The sequence below is a fragment of the Branchiostoma lanceolatum genome, chromosome 4 (assembly GCF_035083965.1).
Source record: "Branchiostoma lanceolatum isolate klBraLanc5 chromosome 4, klBraLanc5.hap2, whole genome shotgun sequence".
Classification (NCBI taxonomy): Eukaryota; Metazoa; Chordata; class Leptocardii; order Amphioxiformes; family Branchiostomatidae; genus Branchiostoma; species Branchiostoma lanceolatum.
The window spans coordinates 4609126-4633450 of record NC_089725.1 but is presented as its reverse complement, the minus strand read 5'-3'; the positions used below and the strand labels follow the sequence as shown (position 1 = coordinate 4633450).

At 42.2% G+C, this 24325-nt stretch overlaps 1 protein-coding gene across 20 annotated transcripts in view; it reads left to right on the top strand.

Moving 5' to 3' along the window:
• LOC136432291 (spectrin beta chain, non-erythrocytic 1-like) overlaps nt 1-24325 on the top strand; it is a 52125-nt gene that overhangs the window by 15172 nt on the left and 12628 nt on the right. For 8 of the 20 annotated variants that reach the window (XM_066423463.1, XM_066423475.1, XM_066423474.1 and 5 more), the window contains exons 1-30: nt 217-473; nt 4165-4316; nt 6246-6419; nt 10246-10337; nt 11845-11925; nt 12155-12270; nt 12607-12719; nt 13117-13304; nt 13820-13937; nt 14186-14344; nt 14965-15006; nt 15435-15598; nt 16023-16161; nt 16334-16490; nt 17163-17407; nt 17823-18023; nt 18372-18488; nt 18628-18705; nt 18822-18872; nt 19139-19303; nt 19442-19644; nt 19926-20022; nt 20156-20284; nt 21071-21121; nt 21642-21707; nt 21891-21970; nt 22167-22317; nt 22802-23014; nt 23539-23559; nt 23837-24009. In XM_066423463.1, the coding sequence (XP_066279560.1) occupies nt 347-473; nt 4165-4316; nt 6246-6419; nt 10246-10337; nt 11845-11925; nt 12155-12270; nt 12607-12719; nt 13117-13304; nt 13820-13937; nt 14186-14344; nt 14965-15006; nt 15435-15598; nt 16023-16161; nt 16334-16490; nt 17163-17407; nt 17823-18023; nt 18372-18488; nt 18628-18705; nt 18822-18872; nt 19139-19303; nt 19442-19644; nt 19926-20022; nt 20156-20284; nt 21071-21121; nt 21642-21707; nt 21891-21970; nt 22167-22317; nt 22802-23014; nt 23539-23559; nt 23837-24009 (3863 nt within the window). In that variant the 5' untranslated portion in view covers nt 217-346. Of the gene's footprint in view, nt 1-216; nt 474-4164; nt 4317-6245; nt 6420-10245; nt 10338-11844; nt 11926-12154; nt 12271-12606; nt 12720-13116; nt 13305-13819; nt 13938-14185; nt 14345-14964; nt 15007-15434; nt 15599-16022; nt 16162-16333; nt 16491-17162; nt 17408-17822; nt 18024-18371; nt 18489-18627; nt 18706-18821; nt 18873-19138; nt 19304-19441; nt 19645-19925; nt 20023-20155; nt 20285-21070; nt 21122-21641; nt 21708-21890; nt 21971-22166; nt 22318-22801; nt 23015-23538; nt 23560-23836; nt 24010-24325 lie in introns of those variants that run through there. The other 12 variants (XM_066423470.1, XM_066423471.1, XM_066423468.1 and 9 more) reach the window with 9 other exon arrangements.

Sequence of the window (24325 nt, the reverse complement as noted above, 5' to 3'; positions counted from 1 at the left end):
AGACATGCTAATGAGGAAGGGGGTCAGCAAGATACGTCTCAGTGAAAATGACTGACAGCACGGAGCTGGTCATCGAAATTCCACACAAGGTGCAGCCACCACGAAGGAAGTTTACCCGCAGCGAAAAGAAGGTGTGTCCGCTAAAGTTGAGGACAGAGGATTAGCAAGGGCGCTGGAAGCCAGACAAGGTCACTTACCTACCTGACTGTGGGGTGCCCCGGCGAGCACCGTGTGGAAACTACGGGAAAATCGGGGCGGGAACCCGTTCTCGTGGACCAGAACCTCTCCGTTTCAGTAAGGAATTCAAGGAGCGCTACTGAGTTATCCCTGTGTAAAGAGACTCGCCATGGCGAGCAGAAACAGCTCCAGAAGGAGTAGCGCAGCGGATAGCTCGAGAAGGAGCAGCATGGCCGAACTACAAGAGGCGAAAGAGTTGGAGACCCAAATGGAATTCAAGTACAAGGCCTTGCAAGGTAAAATCACAGGGGCCCTCCTGTCAAGTGAAGTGGTGCTAGAGGTAAACATGTTCTCTGTTCACTCTAGGCTGTGTCTTGGGCAAACAGAAGGGATCCACTGCAAACATGGAACCCATCCTTAGCATGCCACCATGGGGCACTGCACAGCCTTACTGCAACGATCATGTATTTTTTTTACAGCCAAAACGTACGTCCTACAATGTGTGGTTTGTGAAGCCACGTTACCTGTGTGGCACCATTATGTGCTCAGGGGTATAGGTGTTGTGATGCAAATGAGCCGGGGGAATGCCTCACATTGCATGTAAACAAGCCAAGGAAAGACTGATAATGTACAGTCAGTGGTAGTACAGGTGTCTTGTTCAGTTGTGTAGGTTTTACGATTGACTTGATGGTTGTGAAAGGGCATCGGTATTTTATTTTCATTCCGTTTCGCAGCGCCTATTGATCAATTACCACGTCCTTTGAAGCAGGTTGACCAATAGCACTCCTAAGAACCCCCCTCCCAGGACTTTCACCTCCTCAGGAATCAGAAATATTTCAGAGGCAACTATAACATTCTGTGTTCCCTGACAGGAAAATGTAGAATGCCTGGCATTTTCCAGTGATTTGGCCTCCCAGAAGGATAAGATGACCCCTCTTGTCATTAGCCAAATATCCCGCTAGAGATGACTATCACGAGGGTTTCAATGAATAGTTAGTGCCTCTGGTGTTTTTGTAGGCACGCTCCTTACATACAATAAGAATTTTCCCTGTAATTAAGACCGATTATAGGCCTTGGAAGGCTGTCCACATTGATAAACCTTGACGGAAGGAAGGTGTGGCATTTAAGTGATAAAAGCACAGGTGATTTTGTCTTCTGTCAAGCAGAAATTGACCATTTCCTGTTCTCTCCCTCCTAGTAAATAGTTTAGGCAAACCACAAATGTCTCCATTTTCCTAAGGGATGTTTTTAAGGTATACATGGTGTGTTGTGGTATCAACTTGAAGGAATAAACATTGTAGAAATATTTTACCTGAAACAGCACCATGAATGTTGTAGAATAACAACAGGTGACACCCGAGTAGGTGTAGTTACCTGGTTAACAAGCCATCGGATGCAGAAAAGTATGCCTGATAGGACAGCTGAAACTACATGTTGTTTGGACATAAGATTGTGAAGAGAGACACACAAAACAGACTGTCTAAGAAAGGATGGGCCGTAGATGTCTTTATCTGGTCTAAAAGGTATAAGGTTCCCCCCATTTGTTAGGTAAACAAAGGTGAGAAAAACACAGAGAATGTCTCTTTCACTAGGGTGGGGACGTGTGGGTTTGCTGTGCTTGAGACAAGCAGTGACATGGCCAATTATTTTTTCAGAGTGATCAGCTCTATTTCTGTGATAGGCGCCAAGTGTTGTCGTAGTTCTATGTCAATAACATTTTTAAAGGGCAAGATCCCATCTTGTTTGTTTCTCTCAAGACTGTAAATAAAAGGTTTCTACTTATAGCCGACGTTGAACATGAGCCAGTTGTACTTACTCATAAGTTATTTTCCTTGGTATCAGAAGTGTTGAAAATCAAAGGGCACTTGGGTTCCAATTTTAATAGTTCATCTTTAGTCATCCTGCTCAAAGGAAAGAAAAATATTGATACAGCAAGTATTACTATAAGACTGACCAAACATGAATTTGATGACAAACAGCTGAATAAAAATGCAACTATTTGGGTAGTCCTGGCTGTACTTTTCTACAGTCGAATAAAATAAACTATTTGCTCCACTCTCTCATTGGTTGTACTGCTAATTGCCATTCTTGCATTGGTTGAACTGCTAATTGTGATGGACAGTCAGGATAGGTCTAATTCATAACATTTAAAAGACAGCCAGTATAAAACAATGATATTTCTGATGGGTTATCAGATTGTAACTAAGGTATACCATTAAGAAGTTGAATGGACAACGTACCAAGTATCCAAGTACCTACCATGGCAAGGAAATTTTATCCTACATAAGGGCCTGTAACAGGATAGCTCCACTTCTGTCTCTATTGACTATTTCCTGACCTAGAAAAACTAGATGAAAGGGATCTATTCAGCAATATTAGGCGCACTTTAGACCTACAATGTTATAAGGTCGTACGATCATCGTCGTAGGCGACGGTTTTCTTTAGACACACGGTCAGGAAATATCATGGGACCCCCGCGGCGCAGAATTCCATCGATGTGCGCGTGTGACTCAAGAACTCTTGCGCTCAAATTCAAAATGGCGGGGGAACCGCTTGTTTTCGTCAAAAGATGAAGCTTTTACTGACTTTGCAACAACTGTTGCCCTGCAGATGAGACGTTGAGAACGGTGCTCAACAAAGAAAGAGATTGAGGCTGGTACAGAGACGGACGGGATTTAACCCGAGTTCGTGGGGATGTCCCGGGGATCGAGGAATAGGGGCATACTAGAGAAGTAGCCACTGGTAGCAGGGCGTCGCGCCGGAATACCCGGTTTCGGATGAGAAAAATATGTTTCCATTGCTAACTGCATGCATATTTACAAAGAAAACGATAGAAACTTTCCTTCCCGGACAGGAAACAGCACGCTGTAGGCTTATTAGCATATCACCCACTTCCGTCGCCGGCGACGATTCTTCTTTAGACGAGAAAAACACAGCCACAGGCCCCCCCGCTGAACGTCGTGCGACTGGGTCCGAGGTGGTCGCACGACATTTCGAGGATTTCCCGTTTATTGCCGTCGTACGATTGTTTTGATCGTCTTTAGACGGCCAAAAAATACCGTCGCCGGCGACGTCGCCCACGACGATGATCGCACGACTCTAAAATGTCGTAGGTGTAAAGAGGCCCTTAGGTTGGGAAGTATAAACCTGTGGTACCTACATGTTGACAGAGTTCCAGTGGGAAGATAGTGTCCTAGAACCATGAGTGTTCAAACATTTGTTCTGGCCGTGGCTAAGCCACCCATGCTGCAGGTGAAGAGACAAGTAAATATTTTTGTTGACAGACCGTTGTTTACTGGGATCCTTGTTTATGTAAGGTTATCTAAGGCAAGCCTCCCTGGGACGGTACCTAAGAAGTTTGTAGTGCTTTGGTATCAGGTTGACTGATATGATCAGTAATACATTCATGACATGTGAACCCTGGTCTTCAAGCATGCTTCAAAGGTCATATTTAATTTAGATAATTGTACAATAGTCAATGAACTCCCATGTTGTTCCCTATGGGCACACATATTCTTCTTCACACACACTGTTCAACAAAGCAGATCTTCACAATGTCAGAATGTAAATAAACAACAAAGAAATACACTATGAATTGTGGACAATTTATAAGTTGATAAGAATGATAGAGATTCTCAAGATATTCTGACATACAAGAACTAGTTATAACATTCCCTTTTACTATAATGTATGTTAAGTATAACAAAGTTACATAAACATATTGGATACCAAGGAGTATTACAAACCTCCTAGCTGTAACCTTTTCATTTTTCATATATGTTGTTCAAAAAGTTATCATTTGTCCTTCCCGCTATCATTTTAACGGTATTAAAAAACTCAAGCTTTCCAAAGATTGCTACTTTCACTGATGTTGATATGATGGGAAAAAATGACTCCTCAGAACCTTACTCATTTGATTCTGAACAAATATGATGGTTATCCAACATCTTTAATAACAAATCGTATTGTTATGAACTCTATTTTCAGATGAGCGTGAGATGGTCCAGAAGAAAACCTTTACCAAATGGGTGAACTCACACTTGGCCCGCGTGAACTGCCGAATCACGGACCTGTACACAGACCTGCGCGACGGCCGGATGCTACTCAAGCTTCTGGAGATACTGTCTGGAGAAAGACTGGTTAGTAAAACAGTCATAAAATTCCCAACCCTTCTACATTCAAACCTATCTTTGATTTCAACTTTGTTATTTAATCACATAACTGTAATACTGTAAAAACTCGTTTGAATTATGGGGGTCACCAGTCCTGGTCTTTTTTAATGACCTGTTATAGCTGTATCTGGCCTTGGCTGGAGGTTATGCCTTATGTATTCCCTCTGTCAGGACCATAAGAGAGTATCCAAAGGTAAAACAAGGCTCAAAATACTTTTATAGCCAGGTTGCCTAGTGGGTATCCTCGGCTAAAAGCTAGGTTGCAACCCTGAAACTAAAGTTGTGCCAAACAAAATATGATTGTGCGTCGCAACTGAGCAACTGCGTATTTCGAACCCTGGTTGAAGAAAACTAGGCTGTGATCTTACCCTGTCTTCATATCAAATGGCTAGAGTAGAACTAATAATAGTCAGGAACTATTAGCTATTGACCCTTTACTAAACATCCCCTCTTTGGTTCAATTCCAAAAGATCCTTGTTTGTGTGCTCTATAATTTGGTCATTTCAAACAAGTAGTGCCCTTTCAGAAAACGTTGTTGGTGGCGTAACTAATAATTATGCTTCCCTGTTCTGCTGCAATTTCATCTAGCAGTGCTGTTCAAAATATCATCATTTTCACTCCCTTTTCATGTTCATCTGTAATCAAAGTGTTCAGAAGTTCAACTATCTCTTGAAATGTTGAGGAAACAGATTGATTGTCGATCTAAAGCCTTTTTTGGTGTGAGTTCCACAGATGGGTAAGCACACTTTTACACACGGCAGGATGTGATGCCATGTTCTAATGTTTACCACATCTTGTACCATCCTCCACAACAGAGTCCTCGGCACGATCTGTATACTAACATGTTTGTCCTGAGGATTCCACGCCGAGGAGCTCTCCATTATAAGGAAGTGACCCAAGACATACTTACCTGTAACCTTACACACCTTGTCCATTTCTGGGGAACACAAATAAGATCAGTGACGGGCCACCCTCTTACATGGAGTCCCAGGATTAAGTCAACCTTACATTCCGAAGGACATTCCAAGGAAAAGAGTCTTTTCTACCTTTCCATTATCCACTTCAAGTAGATGAAAGACTAGTAGATCCTACTGACCCACCATTGTTTTCTGGAATTTTTAATATTATTCTGTAATACTAATAGTCAAAAAGGAGGAATCTACTGTAGCAGTGATACTTAACTTAAACAACCGTAAAAGTATAGAAATTTGTAGGAAAGACGTTTAACACATAGATGAGGTGAAATTATTATTGCATTCTTTATACTGACATCCGATTGTGGTTATTGGTGGTGGAATGGTTCAGGTGTTTGGCCTAGAACCCAGGGGTCCTTGGTTTGACATGCCCTGATATTGCGCCCGTGGGAAAGGCACCTTACTTGACTTTCCTGACTTCACTCAGTGACTCAGATGAAAATGAGTACCTAGCTTTGGTTAGAGATGTCCCTCAAATAGGATGTTAAATGGAGGTCCTGTGAGGAGGGCCACACCTCGAGCACGTTAAAGAACCCACCACACCTATCGAAAAGAGTAGGGGTCCATCCCAGTTTGAGAAGATCAAAACCATTCCAAACTAAAGGAATTAGGGAATTTCCCAGGCAGCCATTGTAACTACTGCATCTCCTATTGGGTGAGTTAGTCCTCACTCTCAGTGAGTGACACTTGTCTCAATCCTGATATTTCTGACTTCGGGAGAAGAGATGCTTTTTCAGTCTTATTCATGTAGCCTGTAACCTTAAAGTGGTCTTATAGTCACACCCTGAAATGGCCTTGGGTCTTGTTATCTGTTGACCATTGAGTAGAAAAAAATGTGTTTCCACTTCTGTGTATTTTATGAATTCACTTAAAGATTTTGCAGAAATTTATCTGTGTTAAAAAAAAAACTGTTTTGTTGCAGCCGAGACCCACCAGGGGGAAGATGCGTATCCACTGTCTGGAGAACTGTGACAAGTCGCTGCAGTTCCTGAAGGAGCAGCGCGTGCATCTGGAGAACATGGGCTCCCACGACATCGTGGACGGGAACCAGAGGCTCACCCTCGGTCTCATCTGGACTATCATCCTTCGCTTCCAGGTCAGACCCGTACTCACTTGTTATGTTTATGTCAGGGTAGAGATTGCATCTGGAAGAATCACCAATTCTGCCGGTGGAGATCCCGATCATTTAAAAAGACAGAAATTTACAATTTTTCAATGGGAGAGCACCTTTACACATTCCTAACATCATGATAAGAGTTTCTGTTGATAGAGAGACTCTGATCAGGATCTATACTGCTAAGATTTATGATTCTGCTAAATCGCAATGTCTACTCTGAGGTGTGTGTTTTCAATATTAATTATGTTTTAATCAAGTATGGTATAAGGAGTGGTCTGTCATATAGATGATATCTCTTTCATTTGGTCTCGTTTTCCTCAAAGTCTTGTCTAATAGAATTGTGTTGCTTTAAGGTCTGCCATTTTGTTTTCAACTGAGAAACAAGCTTCAGGGCTTCTATCTTGTGTTTGTTGACAATTTATGGCAAGCTTGTGACCCATGCATAGCAAGGTCAACTGACGTATCCTGCTCGGTATGGGGGCCAACCATTTGACTAATTGCAATTATACGTTTCTTAGCATTGAAATGTAATGAAGATTTGTGGATTTAGCTTGTTGATATGAGTACAATGACTACCAAAATGCCACTGACAATGTTAACAATAGAACATGGCTGACAGCTGGTAAGCCAGAAACAATGGACTGTTCAAGATGAATGGCATCACTGAACGTGACTAGATCAGGCTACCCAACACGTTTGCCTAGCAGGGGTAATTACCTCATGTGAGCCTTCTTTTGTAGCAAAAATACGCCTACCAAATTGGATAGAAGCCAAGAATAGCACAGATGCAAGAAATTTTGAACATTCAAATTCAGTAATGAAGCAAATTTCGTATATTATTAAATTACCTCTCGGTCTGTCGTAAATCGTGTCAGCCATAAAACATGGCGGGACACAAATTTTTGTGGCAAAATTAACAAACAAAATAACTCCAGCACTTTGTGGCGTCAATCCATAGGAGGACTAGAAATGCCAGGAATACCCTGGATGTGCTTTTTGTTTTGACAGCCCTGCTTTACGCCACTGTCAATATTCCAATGGAAGCTGTCGCCTGATTTGATACCGATGAATTATTCATAACATGCCATTGGCTCTGCCATATTAGGATAAATTTGCAAGAAACATGGGCTGAAATATCATTTGTCATCCTTAACATAAATCCTACCTGACGTTCACACAGTTTTTGTAATGTTGGTTTTATCTTGACCTTATTCTGGGCACACCTGTAAGGCAGATATTTATTTTGGAGGTTGTCCATCACAATTTTTTTATTTTCAGGGACAGTCATATTTTTTCTTTGATTCTTGATTTGATTATATTTGCCTTTATTTGACTATTAGATATAGCTGTCATAAACCTCTTAAAGGTACAAAATACTTGTTATTTCTATGGTATAGAATGATATGAAATGTTATGATGAAATTATTAAAAAAAACTTTTTTCTAGATTGTATTGTTGATGTTAAATTCTCTATTTGTATCAAACAAAAAAGTGACCTTAGATTTTGAATAACTGTGTTATTAACAAAAGATGCCAATACTTCATTCCTGATAATTGTATCCAATGTTAGCGACCCAATTTGGAAATCCCCCTCCGGTACCCCACTTGTACCATCACCACTATTGGAAGAGCACATAATGATTTGCCACCATAAGGACCCGCAATGGGTTTATGGTGCATATGTATAAAGGAGTTGTTTTCGCTGATAACGTTTCTGTAACATAGAGGTACTTTGGGAGGGGAAAGAGACAAAAACTATGCCAGTTGCTGTATCTTGTGTGAGGTCACAAAAAAACTACCCACTGACCTTAAGAAGCATCAATTATGAGGCCACAAAAAGGCTATGCAGACATGGTGGAAAGAACTAGAAGGCTGCCTTATAGGGCGTATTCAGTCACGTGACCCGCCCCCTAGCAACGAGCACTGTCGGCCATGTTGGTGCTCACTTGATAGTGGAGCCCTATGGAACTTTCCGTATAAATGGCAGATGTTTTCCACGCCATTCACAATTTCCCTTCAAAACGTTTTGTCTCATACTCATGGTGTTTTGCCTCGTGGTCAGATGTTGGATTGGGACTGATAAAGCAATCACTGATCGGGTTACAGTAAGATTGGTTTTACGTTTCTAGTGTAGGTGCGGGCTTGGTGCGGGAACATACGAAGGGACTATAACGACTGAAACAAAAGTGGATTTCTGACATACGAGCAGCGGATCTAAATAGTTGAAGTTTGAGAATCAACGTGTGTGTATGGAAACCTTTTGTATCTGGTCGAAAAGCAAATTACAGGCCCGTTGTGTAACACAGTCGCGGCACCGTGTAGTCGTTGCTTGAGATACGTTCGTAAACTTAGTGGGGGTCTTTCAACGTCGAACTTTCCCGATCATAACATACTCCCTGTCAACAAAATGTCACTTTTCACGACAATTTTCACGACACTCAAGACATTGTACTACGTGGTTGCAGACCTTGGAACACTTGCATGCTGTGAACTGATTGTATGCGTACTCTGTTAACAGTTTATCGGCCATGTTTGTAGGCCGCCCTTTGTAGGCTGCTGGGGAAAACCTTTCCTCGCTCGTCGATAATGGGTCATTTCCAGTAGGTGAAATTGAATTTTTGTAGCGAAAAGGATGTGAGACTGGAGACTCTTTGTATATGATAAAACAGCGATCAGACGACTTCGCATTCATTGGAAATTTAGAGACCGTCGGACACCGAGAAACTTCGCTGCAGGGTGAACACCAACATGGCCGCCCACGGAGGGCAGGGGTGATGACGTCACGTGAATACGCCCTATAGAAAGGGACAAACTATTTACATACAAATGGTTTTCTATCTAGCGATTTTTACAAACATGAAATGCCAACATTTTCAAAACGTTTGAAACATTTGCCAATATTATTTCTGCCTGGGAATATTGTTTGTTCAGCAGCTGGTTCTGTTTTGCACCTGTAGACAGAAGGTATTGATTATTCACAAAGGGTCATCAGATATTGACCCAATCCACTGAACAGAACATCTGTGGGTTTAGGAGGCTGGGTTTTCTAGACAGAAAGCTGTTAAATACATTATGTCAACCTAATTTGTCCTGCCTTGAACTACCAAACATGTGAGGTCATGCTGTGGACAGCAGCTATTAGTTATACCGTGCTGCAGTCAAGCTTGTACAAAAGCTCAAAGTATCCTACTTGTTACAGACTACTTTTCAAAAGAGGCCCTTTGGCTCTAAAGGGAGTTAAAGAAGATTTGCACCCAGTTAAGGGCTCAAAGTTGGGCAATGTTGGCATAGTGGCACAATATTTCTGTTTAACTGGTCCGGAAATGGTCAGATTTTTTAAAGGAAATGTTACAAAGTCTATTTCACTCCCGGCATCCCCCTCTGTAGAGTTATGAAAATGTGGAGCATGATTTTTGAAACATGGTTATTTGTATGTTACAATATTCAAAAGTTTGACGAACCAAGATATTAAGGATGTACATGTACAGGATGCATATAGTCAAATGACCGACACAAGTCATATACTATAATATACAGTCCCTAATAACCTGCTCACATGACTGATGAACAAATACACATTTTGAAGTACTGTATGTTAATTCTGCATTACAGAATGAATATTTGCAGAAACTCCACATAGATATTGTTCCAAGAAAATATGACAACATCAGTGATGACCAAACAGACTATAGTCTTGAGCGTATTTTTTTAAATGTTCAGTATTCTATAAATGGTAATTGATACTTAACATGCTTTTATTGAGGTGAAGACTTTACATCTGGAGTAACATCGTCTTTTCTTGTAGATCCAAGACATTAGGGTGGATGAGGAAGAGACCAAAGAGACAAGATCAGCCAAGGATGCCCTGCTACTGTGGTGCCAGATGAAGACTGCAGGGTAAGGATAGCCTAATGTAGCCTCAGTGTGTTAGGACATTTCCTGTATTGTCTTCACTCTTGTGAAAGTAAAAGTGACCTCTTTTTGTTGTTATGAATTATGTATATTTGTTCCTCGTAAGACCTGGTTATTTCCAAGGCCAGCATTCATCACATCCTCTGAGATTAGATCTCTGGCCCACCATTTGAGGTTAACTTGGTTACTTCAAAATCCACATATCGGTCAGCTATCTTGCTGTTGTGTTTATGCTCTGTTAATGCTGATTTGTTTTGTGAGCATACAGTCAAACCTGTATTAGCGGTCACCTTTGCATAGCGGCCACCTGCTCATAGTGGTCACTTTTTGTCGGTCCCTTGGATTTTTCCCATTGACATAAGCATTAAGAATTAGGCTATAGCGGCCACCTGTCCAACGCGGTCGCGGCCAGACGATTTTCGGTCCCGTGAGTACAGTAACACTGCCGATAACGGTCAATGTGCGCCGGTGGAAGCTGCATCGCCACCGCACGCCAGGTTCAAAATCTTCATTTTTTCACGCAGTTATCAAGTTTATGTGAACTCAACTTGACAGGATAATAATAAAGAAAACAAGAATGTTTCAATGTCGGCCCAATATTTCCGTTTTCCCCGGGAATTCATCGGAAAATGTGCCCAAACACGATTTTCAAAATGGCGGAGCAGTATAAAGGTCATCGGAAGACACCACTGTTGCGGAGGTATAGTGTGTTAAATTTATTTTGCTGCAAACTATCACTGAGGATAATTACTTAACCAAAAGCTTCAAACTAGATATGAATAACATTACTATGAATATATCGGATGTAAAATTTGGGCTGTTGCAATTTTCTGAAAAGAAATAAGCCCTCAACAGAGCGACCTTCCTCTCATTACCCTATTAGCATAATGGTAGAAGCCGATCATGACAAGCAAACAACAACAGACTAAGGAAAATTGTCGCCACGATTTTATGTTTGAAAACGGTCGAAAACGAACAGTAAGTGGCAACTGAGCAACATATATTTTGTTCTTAACTAACTAGGTGGCATTTTGCTGCGAATGACTTTGTTTCATATGATTAAAACTCGTTGGTGACGCGTGTGCCGGCAGCGAAGCAGTCGCGAAGGATCAAGAGTTGAGTATAGCGATGCTGGTCTGTTCAGACATGAAGCTCGAGCAAGCCATGGATTTTGGAGTTGGCAGATACAATAATTCTTTTTTCAAGCCCATAATAGAAGTAAAAGAACAACAATCGAATTTCTAAAATGTGCCTTACCTATGTAATGTTTACATGTGTACTGTACGGTGAATAAATGTATCTCAGTGGGTACTGAAAACATTTGTCACTCGTGGTCAATTAATCAACATTTTCTCCATAGCAGCCACCTGTCCTTAGCGGCCAGTTTTGGCCAGTCCCTTGAGTGACCGCTATAGACAGGTTTGACTGTATTTGTAACCGTGGTGTGTATAGATGTGCTATATGGTAACGATGTTAACATTCTTTGTTGCAGGTACAACAATGTCAACATCACCAACTTCACCAGAAGCTGGAGTGATGGGCTTGCCTTCAATGCCCTGATCCACAAGCACAGGTATAATTTGGGTTGCATTCAACTGTTTTATTTCCCCTATTACATTGTGTGTACTTGTAGGGTTCCAGTGTGTTTGTGTGTGTGCATCCATAGATTTGTAAGTACGAAATGTGTGTGTAAATACATCACAAACAGTTCAATGTCTGATGATGAATAAACAGAAGGTTGCATTGATTAGTGGACACTGTGGTTTCTGTGCCGTACTTACAATTCCTGTTCCACATTGCAGACCCGACCTGATTGATTATGACAAGCTACAGAAGTCCAATGCGATGCACAACCTGAACAATGCTTTCAACACAGCAGAACGCAACCTGGGCCTGGCCAAACTTCTAGACCCTGAAGGTACAACTGTCTACAATACATGACCATTGCAGTCCTGGAAGAAAAATGCAAAACAAATCCATGATGGGCTACTCTTCAATAAACAGCAGAGGATAATCATTGTCGTCAATTCATGTAGTAGTAGTAGTAACATTTTGTATTGTTGTTTCATTCATGTTGTTTCATTTTTGCGCTCACAGTCATCATAGATGTCAGTTTTACAGCACTGTTTTGACCTTGGTTGGGAGAATGTACATTGTGCAGTATTCTTGTAAATCACTAGGTGGTGCACACTACAATTATATCAGTATTGCTCAAGTCTTCATTGTAACGGTTGTTTGTTTGTTTGTCCCACAGATGTGAATGTAGAGTACCCAGACGAAAAGTCCATAATCACCTACGTAGTGACGTACTATCACTACTTCTCCCAGATGAAGGACCAACAAGTCAAGGGAAAGAGGATCGGAAAGGTTGGTCTTGACACCTAGATGATTGTCTCCTATCAATGTGTGATTACTACTTTTTTGATGATTTCTTTTCTGTATAGTGGTTATTTAGATTTATCCCAAGTTTCCTTCAATGTTTCAAGTAAAGCTTTACTTCATAGTAAGCTATTTCAATGTTCCAATTGCGCATGTGCAGTCATAGTGCGTTGTGGTCTAAGGTCAGAATTTGCTATAATTTAGAATGGTTTGTATAAACTAGGGCATTGAACTAAACTTTGACCTTAGTACTAAGCCTCACAAGTGCACTCAGAACTGTGAAATGGCTTATTGAGAAAGTACTAGACTTCATACCCGAAACTTACCACACTTTAAGTTTTCAAAGTAGATTTTTGCTGACACAGTTCTTTTTCCTTTTTTCCAGATGGTCCAGAGTGCCATTGACAATGAGAACATGATCCAGGATTACGAGACCATGGCGTCGGACCTGCTGAAGTGGATCGAGCAGACCATCGTGATCCTGAACGACCGCACGTTTGCCAACTCCCTGCAAGGTGTCCAACAGCAGCTGCTTGCCTTCAACACCTACAGGACAGTCGAGAAGCCTCCAAAGTAACACAGATCCCTTCAGTGTTATAGAATAGGTTTCAGAAGTAGTCAGATCTACTTGGCAGTAGGCAATGTATCAGTTGACTGTGCCACATGTATATTGATGATCTTTATTTGCATGTTCTTGCCCACATGGGCTAAATGCACTACTTTCACTTATTTGGTATTATATGAAACTCTATATTTAGTTACAGATACTAAAACCATTTTATCCACCCAAAAGTACATGTATTTCCATTTGATATTACTATGCTGGTGCCGATAAACAAGAAACAAAAGACGGCGGAAAACGATGGTCACTTGCTTCATCGCTAGTTGATAAACAAAGCCAATAGTACTGTTTCCTTGACACCTTGCTTCACATGTGAACAAGTTTGTAGAGAACTACTATACTACTACTACTTTCAACAACAACAAAAAAAGATTTAAAAAGATGAATAAATAGTTATTGGTTTTAGCAACAAGAATCAACGGAAACCACATATACTAAGAAATGAATCTATTTTCCTGTTTGACAGGTTTATGGAAAAGGGAAACCTGGAGGTGCTCTTGTTCACCCTGCAAAGTAAGATGAGAGCCAACAACCAGAAACCCTACACTCCCAAGGAGGGCAAGCTTGTCTCCGACATCAACAAGGTGAGGCTATCTGCACCTCTCATGCAGCAAGGATGGCACAAAATCCCCAAGCTTGATGGCACACTTTCCTAGTAGATATATGTAGGAAATGGTAGTTCTCACAGAAATTGTTTGCTGATAACATACATGAGTTTAAAGATATATCAAAAGGCATTATTGCTTACAGAATAGGTGAAAGTGATAGAAGCGTCTATTTTTCGTGAAAAGGAAGCAAGTTTACAACTGATAGATATGGGATTATCCTTCAGGCCTGGGAACGATTGGAGCGTTCGGAACACGAACGTGAGATCGCCCTGCGCGAGGAGTTGATGCGGCAGGAGAAACTGGAGCAGCTGGCTCGCAGGTTTGACCGAAAGGCCGCTATGCGGGAGACCTGGCTGAGCGAGAACCAGAGACTCGTGTCACAGGTAAGTATCGTAGTTATAGCATCACAGATTGTTTCTTCAACATCACCCGCATGACTGCACGCTACCCCTTCTCCCCTTACATGGAATTAATATAGAGCCACAGTCATATTTTCTTGCTAATCATTGACATTAATCATTAACCAGTGCTGTGTGCATTATTCACATATTGCATGCCCGAGCCCATATGATATGATCACAATAATATCATCCACTGTTTTTATACTATGTACTATGTTTGCAAGTAGCTAACGGTGATTGGGCTGCATTGCTGATTATTTCTTAACTAACTATTAATGGGAATGTGGTTCTATGTCTGCACAAGTTAGGGTAAGACATTTGCCTTAGGCACTTTAGTAAGAAGCACCCCATCTTGTGTTTCATGTCCGGTGTAGCACCGTAGTTCAGTGGAGCATGGTGGGAAAGTGGGGACATGAATGATCGTACTTAACTGGATTGCTATGTCATTGTCCTATCCATTGGTGTGCCCTGCTACAACACACGTGGTGCTAACACTAGCGGGCATCCCAGCACCGTCTCTCTCACTCCATGACCTGTCGGCCTTGCTGTTGGCCCCTAACCCTTCCCATGAAGATTATTGTCGATATTTCCATGCCGCACAGATGCCAGTGACTTCCTCAGAGGGGTCTCGAGTCAATCTAGAGGTATTCAGTAATAAGATAAGGAATTTTGCCCGCAGACAGAGATACTTTTCAGGCATGGCCACCCCCATCTGTTAATATTATGCGCATATTTAATGTTACAACATTTTCTACCAGGGTTTTTACTTGAAAGAAAATGGTTTGGCCATGCTTGAAGATTGTCATAAGAATAAGAAGGTGGAGTCCCTGTAGAATGCATGGTGCTTGGTCGTTACATGTAGGAGTCAGGACCCATGTGGTAATGTACTAAAGGTATGCATGCCTCAAGCGTTGGCAAAGATAAAAGTTATTTTTTTCGTTAGCTGGTGTAGAAGCTCTAACCGTGGTATCTGATAGGGAGTAAAGTGTACAGTAGAGGCATGCAGTGTAACAGAACGTGGTGGTTTTCCCGCTGTTTTTGCGGTTGGTTCAGTGTTGCTTTTCTCTTGCAGGATAACTTTGGTTTCGACCTGCCGGCGGTGGAGGCAGCGACCAAGAAGCACGAGGCCATCGAGACTGACATCAACGCTTACGAGGAGAGAGTGCAGGCCGTGATGCACGTCGCTCAAGAACTGGAGACGGAGAACTATCACGACATTGAGAGGATTAACGCCAGGTCAGTGGTAGCAAGAAGTAAAACTGACGACAGCACCTCCGTGACGTTTGGTGTAAAAATGCAGGTTTAGCTTGCCATGATTTTTTTTAACAAGGAGAAAACATCATGTGGATTACTTGTAAAGGGTAGGCAAGAAACAAACCATATTAATTGTCTGGGCTGTGATAGTACAATGTAGTTTGGATGAACAAGATTTGTAGAATATGTGTCAGTTTTGTGAAGAAAGTGTCTCAGAAGTAGCAATAGACCATTCCCATAGCCTCGCTCACATCCATCAAAACGTGGAAATGCAAGATAGAAACATAAAAATGCAAATACTTGACGTCATGCAGCCACCCTCTCATTGGTCGAAGTGCTAATTGCCATGCTATCATTGGTTAAAGTCTATTGAGTTTGAGTGCCCCCCTCACTCTCCTGTCTGCAGGAAGGACAACATCCTGCGCCTGTGGGCGTACCTGCTGGAGCTGCTGAAGGCCCGGCGCGCCCGGCTGGAGGCCTCCCTCAGTCTGCAGAGGATCTTCCAGGAGATGCTCTACATCATGGACTGGATGGACGAGATGAAGGTATGAGTGTCAAAATGTCGTCTCGATTTGGAATGTTCCATTTTAGAATCCAGGGGGCGGTCAGAAGTCTATTTTCAAACTAGTGGTGGAGTGTGAGGGTAAAAGATGGTTGCAGTAGTTGCTTGTTTAACTGAGATGCCTTGAGACATTACAAATGGTTTGTCTCCTCCAGGTGCGTCTGACGTCTGAGGACTACGGTAAGCACCTGATGGGGGTGGAAGACTTGCTGCAGAAGCACCAGCTCATGGAGGCCGATATCGCCGTACAGGCCGACAGGGTCAAGGCCGTCAACGACTCCGCCGCGCCTTTTGCAAGGCAGGACGATGATGGTGTGTACAAGATTTTTTTAATTGATTGGTAGGCAGACAGTGTTGTGATAGGATGACATAATGGAGAATGAACCATTGAGAGTGTAGTGTTACAAAGCTTTAAAGGCTGGACCAATCAGGTTGCTTCATTTTGCCATATGTGGATTCTGATTGGTTGATATCTACCGGACAGTGTGTTCTTCCCTCTGCATTGTCAGGGCTCGAAATTCATTTTTGGAAATAGGTGCACTGGTGCACCCAACCCCAAAAAATAGGTTCAGAGAAAGAATTTTGGGTGCACCACATAAAGTAAAGTTGAATGTCGACAAAACATAATTAGAAAGTTTAACACTACTGCCTCTCTTTTAAGAACTTCAATCTGTAACTCTATAGCTAATTTCAAACAAACCTGAAGGTATACATCAAATGAAGTCCAACAAAAGGTTACATTGCTTTTCATTTTCAAAACATATTCTGTATAGATACTAGTGTACAATTATTATAGTACCTTTACCCTATAGCCTACAAAAATATCTAGGTGCACTGGTGCACCCACAGTCAAAAATTAGGTGCACAGCTCCAAATTTGGGTGCACAAAGGTGCACATGCACCCTGGTTTCGAGCCCTGATTGTACATGATTGTGACAGGTTGTCAGGTGATGTTACAGCCTTGTGTGTTTATGTACCTGACAGAGTACAAGCCAGCGGACCCCCAGATAGTGGGTGAGCGGATGTCCCACCTGGAGGCCTCGTACCAAGAGCTGGTGGCCCTCGCGGCCGACCGCCGCAGCCGTCTGGAGGAGTCCCGCAAGCTTTGGCAGTTCTTCTGGGACATGGCCGAGGAGGAGGGCTGGATCAAGGAGAAGTCTGCCGTCCTGGCATCCCCCGAGATTGGGCATGATGTCACTTCGGTCAATCTGCTGGTCAACAAGCATAAGGTAAATAAAGAGTCACGATCTCTTCAAAATGGTAGACAATGATATCACAGTCAGGTTATAATTATTACAGGTTTTGCACAGCAAAAACCTGTTCTGTTTTACCCTTATGATTGCAGTTGATTTTCCAACTGTTCTGGAGAATTTTTCTTTAGAATGGGCAGTACACCTGAGCTTTTTTTTGGAGATTGGTCATTAGAAACATTTGAGCATGTAACATGTTATGTGTATGTGTACCAATGTTGTATGTGACTCCAGGAAGAGTAGTGAGTACACTTGTGTACTCACTAATGTCGTTTTACCAATAAACAATAAACCTTAGGAACATGTGACTCGAGTAATGAATCGTAAATGCTCAGTTTTGTTTGTTTTTTTGACAATTGTCCGGAGTAACTTTGATAACTCATGTTTGTGCCAGGCATTGGAGCGTGAGATGCAGGCCCGGCGTGAATACATAGATGGCGTTATTGGATCAGGCGAGGAACTGATAGATCAGCAGCACTTCGGTGCAGGGAAGATCAGGACTCGCATCAACGAAGTGAACACCCAATGGGACGAGCTGGAACAGCTGGCCGAAATCCGCAAGAAACGCCTGCACAATGCCGTGGACCTGTACCAAGTGAGAACACTGTCTTTCACCTACAGATATTTGACTCCCTTTGTAAAGATTTTAGTGCATCTACAATGTAGTGATAAGGATGTCTCTATAGCTCAATTGGTAGCAGCCTCACAGTTGAGCTGCTCATTTCAGTTTGCTGCTAATTGGAAGACCCCGGTTCAATCCTGGGTCAGGACATCTGCATCTTTCGGAAGGGACGAAAAATGTGGGGGTTTTGATAGTGCTTTGTAGAGACTTTTCTGTATTGTTACAGATCATAATTTTTGTTTTTAAGAATTTGGAAATTTCTGACTACATGTATATTCTCCTGACTAAGTTCTTGTACACATTTTGTGTTTTTGTGTGTAGTTCTTTGCCGATGCTGACGACGTAGAAAACTGGATCCTGGACACCCAGCGGCTTGTTGGAAGTGAGGATGTGGGCAGAGATGAAGCCAGTGTGCAGTCACTAATCAAGAAACAACAGGTAACAAACCAGGATACATTTTTAATGAAGTTTGTTCAGTACTGTACTGTGTATTGCATTTCAGGGTTTTCTTAAATTTTACTGGTAGTTTAGTTTTACATCTACTGACCGTTCTTTGTTCTTCATTGATTGTCACTAGGCTGTCTCTGAGGAGCTGAACAACTATCAAACCAACATCAGCCAGCTCCACGATCAGGCCAAAGGACTCGGAGAGGAGGTAAGTTCATCAAGTTAACTTCTCACACTTTCCTGGGTTGTTATACAAAGCCTTACACTACCCAAACATTGTGCTGGACATGCTGACAGAGTTGTTGAAACATCTTTTCTTCCCAGGATCAGAAGCTCATTCATGACCTGCAAGACAAGATAGCAGAAACCAAGGGGGTAACTAATGATGGTGTATTTGTGTAGATGGGTGGAGCTGGGAGGGTGGTAGATTTGGTGCTACACTGGTCCGGCTGAAAACTATTGACTGGAGTGGCAAAAAACAGTGGTGTTCACGATACGGTGGTGTTCGTCGAAACCAGTGGTGAGAAGCTATATATGGAGGTGGTAGATTTTTTTTGGCAACACCTCTGTGGAGGATCCAATAGTACCTATTGTGTTGTGAATGATTTTCCTGATCTCATGATGAAAACGTGTCGTAACAGGAGCGGGAGTCTCCAGATGTGGAGAACCGCCTGGCGACAGTGGACCAGCGTTACAAGGACCTACTGGAGATGGCCAAACTGCGCAAGCTCCGCCTGGAGGACGCCCTGGCACTGCACAAGCTGTTCACAGAGGCTGACGGAGTGGAAGCCTGGATTGACGAAAAGGTTTGCAAATTTGAAAGTTTCTGTTTTTGTACTCCTGTAGTAAAGTCTGCAGGTTTGCTGTTTGTGTAGTACAAGGATAGATGACGACAGTGTTTTTCGCACCAAATACATTCTTACATTCTCTTGTCATATCAACAGGAACAAATGCTGAACACCATGGAGTTTGGTAATGACATTGAGGAGCTGGAGGTGGTACGCCACAGGTTCGAGGGCCTGGAGCAGGAGATGAACGCGCAGGCCTCCCGCGTGGCCGTGGTCAATCAACTGGGCCGGCAGCTACTGCAGAACCAACATCCCAACTCCAACGAAATCATGGCTCGACAGAACCAGCTCAACTCCAGGTAAATAGCTTGAAATATGTATATACATATGTTTCTGTATTAAGTCAATACAGGGCAAGATTTGTGTTCTTAAGCTCTACTTCAGAATGATTATATTATGAAACTCTTCTTGTATATTTGGCAATTTGCAAAAATAATTTTTGAAAGCCTAGATATTAGCCTTTTTGGAAAATGTATTCTGGAGTGATTGAGAAGCTAGTCTTTGTTTTGGTTTCATCTGGTATATAGATATTATCCTGAGGTTCCAGATGACAATTTAATGATTGATTTTGTGCCGACAGATGGGCAGCACTCCGAGAGCTGGTCGATGCGAAGAAGGAAGACCTGAACTCAGCCATGGGTATCCAGAACTTCCACATCGAGTGTAACGAGACAATTGTAAGTGGACTCATCAACAGCACAGTTGTGTTGTTCATTTGACAGAATAAGACATTCTAGAGTCCGTTCAGACTGCTGATTGTCACTGCCCCATTCTTGACGTGATCTGACAATGTGTTGTGTCCTCTCGTAGTCCTGGATCCGCGACAAGGCCAAACTGATCTCCTCTACAGAAGACCTGGGTAACGACCTGGCGGGCGTGATGGCGCTACAGCGTCGTCTGACCGGCATGGAGCGGGACCTCGCCGCCATCCAGGCCAAGGTAAGGAGAAACTGCAACCAGTGGTGTTATGATTCTGAAAGACATGATTGTGAAACAGGATCTGTGGGTTTCAAATATTAGAAGCATTGTGGAGTAAGTTGGAAATCCTTTATTCTTAGAATTGTCATGAATGCAAGTTATATGTAAGAGATTTGATATGCTGCAAAGAAATGTTAGCAGGATGTGAGAAATACTTGTATCTGCTGTAGACTGTGATGTGCTTGAATGCCTTGCCTGTGCTTGATGTTGCCTTTTGTTGTTGTGTCGTTTTGTTTGCGCGGTGTCTGTGCCTCTGCTTTGTTTGTGTCCGTCTCTTGCCTTCAACAACGCAGAATTGTTGCTCGATCTGTCTTTGTCACCCATTGGTGAGAAGGGAAGCTCTTTTGAAGTGTTATACTGCAAAGAGGCGTTTGCCACTCCCCCCATCTCACCAATGGGTGTACCTATCTGTGAACAGCGAGTGGTAGAGGTGGTGAAAAAGCAACTGCCTTTGATTGAAGAGAAGGTACAAGTTTGGAATGTCCGTCTGCACGTTTGTGTGACCTGTGTGCTGCCTGCATCATACTTCGTATTTAGTTTTGCTTTCCTTTACTACTTCTTGTGTGCATGCCTCCTTTGGTTCCCCTTTATTTAAAGTTAAAATTTTTTTTTCACTATAATGTGAATGTGCTTGCTTTTGAAGTGTTCGCTGCATGTATTGTGTGATGTGGTGTGATGTGGTATGAGGTATTGCTAAGGCAGATTTCCACCTGACCCAGACTGATATCCAATTTTCCCCTCCCCTAGCTTGATGCCCTGCAGAAAGAAGCAGACAAACTGGCAGAGGAACATCCAGAGGTAGGACAGCCCTAATTGATAAAGATTATAGTTAACCTCATTATTAAAGATAAAGGTGATACATTGTAGATAAACCATTTTGTAGTTATCAGGAAATACAATTTCAAATCCCCTTCGTCAGAAAGTCCCTGAGATATATCATACCTTTCTGTTGCCTATACCCTTGTTGCTACCCAAAGAAGAGGACACTATTTGTACTTCTTGAGTAAGATCTTTATGCATGTTTCATGCTGGAAAATAAACGATTTCAGCAAAACAAAAGGTTTCAGCTTTAAGTTACTGTTACAGTAACAGTTGGTTTTACAACCAGAAAAGCTTAACTGTCTCCTAATGAAGTAATAATTTTGAAAGTATCAGATGGCATTTATTAGAAATTGTGTACTTTCACTGATTCATCTCCTAATGTTTATCTTTACCGATATCTATTGATTCAACAATTATTAGAATCCCTGTGGTGTTTTTAATGTTCACTATCTGAAGAACTGTTGTAAGAGATTGGTTCCCTTTGTGTTGACTGCAGGAGGCTGATGCGATCCGTCAGAAGATCGCCCAGATTCAAGACGTGTGGCAAGAACTCAGAGTCATTGTAAGTATTACCATTCACACTGACAAATGTTCAATCAGCCATCTTGTATTCTCTGTTATTGTAAACTTATTTATCTAGTGTAAGACCTGAAAACATGTACTGTCCAAAAAGAGATGATGTCATTTACTCAGTTGAAATGTCATGAATAGGTTGTAACCATGTCGAATTTGTTGTTTTTTCCAGCTGAAAAAGCGAGATGAAGCACTAGGAGAGTCTGGCAACCTGCAGAGATTCCTGCAAGATTTAGACAACTTCCAGGCTTGGTGAGTACAATGTACAAATGTACAACACTCTCCCTGCTGCCTAACCCTGTAATCAGTAGAAAATTGGTAGCCAAACAGTTACTTCTGAATCAGTGTGCTTAAGTTTAAATGCATCTGCAGTGCCCTGTTATGACCTTACATTAAATTTGAATGAATGTCAGCGCAGAGTGTGTGACGAAAATACTTCCTACTACAGGCTGACACAGACACAGACAGCCATCGCCTCGGAAGACATCCCCAACAACCTAGCAGAAGCAGAGAAACTGATGACACAGCATGCTGCCATCAAGGAAGAAATCGACGGGTACGAGGAGGACTACGCCAAGATGAAGGAGATGGGAGAAAAGGTGACTTATAAAATAACATTCTGCGTAAAGAATAGGAAATTCTGCAGCCATGGGAACATGGTGATATAGTTTTTAAGAAGGTGTTCCTAGAGCTTAGTTAGAGAAATTTTTCGTGGTGATCTCTCCATTGCAAAATCTATTCATGACACCTCAAATATGCATTTTCATATCATTACTACAGTAACTGTAGTACAGAATTGTTTTAAACGCAAGCTTAAAACAACACAAAAACCTCCATTTCCCCTTGACAATAAAATATTGCTTAGTTTAATCAGTAAGTGTTGTGTTACATAGGAGAAACCCAAAAGAGGTCCGTACTCTTTGAATGCTTGAAAATATCATAAGAACGGGATTGGTCTTTACGAATAATGGCAATCAACTATAGTATATAGGAGGATATTCCTACTATAATAACTATGGAATGAATGTTCCCACTAACAACTGTATAAGAGATGTTCCCAACAGTAGTGTTGTTTGTCCACAGGTGACCAACGGCCAGACGGATGCCCAGTACATGTTCCTGCGCCAGCGGCTGGGCGCCCTGGACGAGGGCTGGGAGGACCTGCACAAGATGTGGGACAACCGGCAGGAGATGCTGTCCCAGTGTCTGAACGAGCAGCTCTTCCTGCGCGATGCCAAGCAGGCCGAGGTGCTGCTGGCCCACCAGGAACACTTCCTTACCAAGCAGGACGCACCCGTATGTACTGGAAAACAATCCCGGGGACAGATTATTATCCACTTTTAGCCTGTTGCACATAGCCGACTATGGCCTTCGGACCTTCTCCAGACCATGGTTGGAGCTAGCTGTGAGAAGGGTCATCCGTGGTAGGGGGAAGGTCCTAAATGTGTGACGGGCTTTGAGGCTGTTACATTCCAAAGGAAGGAGCTAGATTACTTCATTACAATGTTTGTGTTTATATCATAGTTCATAATTGCAGTATGTAGAGGATGATACTAATCGAGTTGATAGGCCTGGTGATTTTATACAGTTGTAATTATTTTTTTATTGTTCAATGATATCCAATCAAAAGTTGGTATAAATGCAATTGAATAACAATTAAGCTGAGTTCTACATAAGTTCTTTATTAAGATAGTACATGAAAATGACTTAGCTCTCGCTTGATTAATCCCACATCCTTCCAGCAAATCTCTGCTTCCACTGCTCTCCCCACGTGCCATTTCTAATTAATATTCCTATCCTTACCCCCCTCCCCACCACAGCGACGCTCGGGTATGGACCAGGTATGGGCTTGTGCTTCCTTCACAAAATAAAGGACAAGATGTCACACCAAATAACACACCTCTAATGCCTGCTGCTTCTGCAATTCCATGTTGTAATATATTGTTAATTATAAATCCTTGCTAATTGTGCTCAATGAAAAGCATGACGACTTTGCCTGCTAAAGTCACTAATGCTTGCTTCTGCATCTAATGATCAACGTCAACGTAAGAGCATGACAAGCCATTGTCAAATTCTTGTTTTTCACAAGAAATTGACTCGGTCTCTACGAATCCTTAGAACTCCTTGGAGGCAGCCGAGAGCGCGGTGAAGAAACAGGAGGCCTTCATGCAGACCATGGAGGCCAACGACGAGAAGATCAACCACGTCTGCCAGTTCGCCAACCGCCTGGTGGACGAGAATCACTACGCAGCAGACAAGATCAAGGGCAAGGCTGATACCATTCAAGATAGGTCAGCAAATACACTGTCATTGTCCAGAAACTGTTTGTTTGTCTTGGTGTGTGTTCAACTTTGTTTCTGCAGACTGTGCAGTGGAGTTGGCTCAGGGTCAAATTTACACCTGGGTACAAAGTTGCTTGGCAAATGGAGGACACTGACAGGAAGTTAGGTCATAGGTGCCAGAATAGGTTACGAAAGGTCATCTCATGTTCTGTATTCAATTTCCTGCTATATGCTTGTCTGTTGCCCTATTCGAAAATGCATTGACGAAATCAGCAAGAAATTCACAATTAATAGTGAATAAATGAAAAATCACAAAAATCTTTAT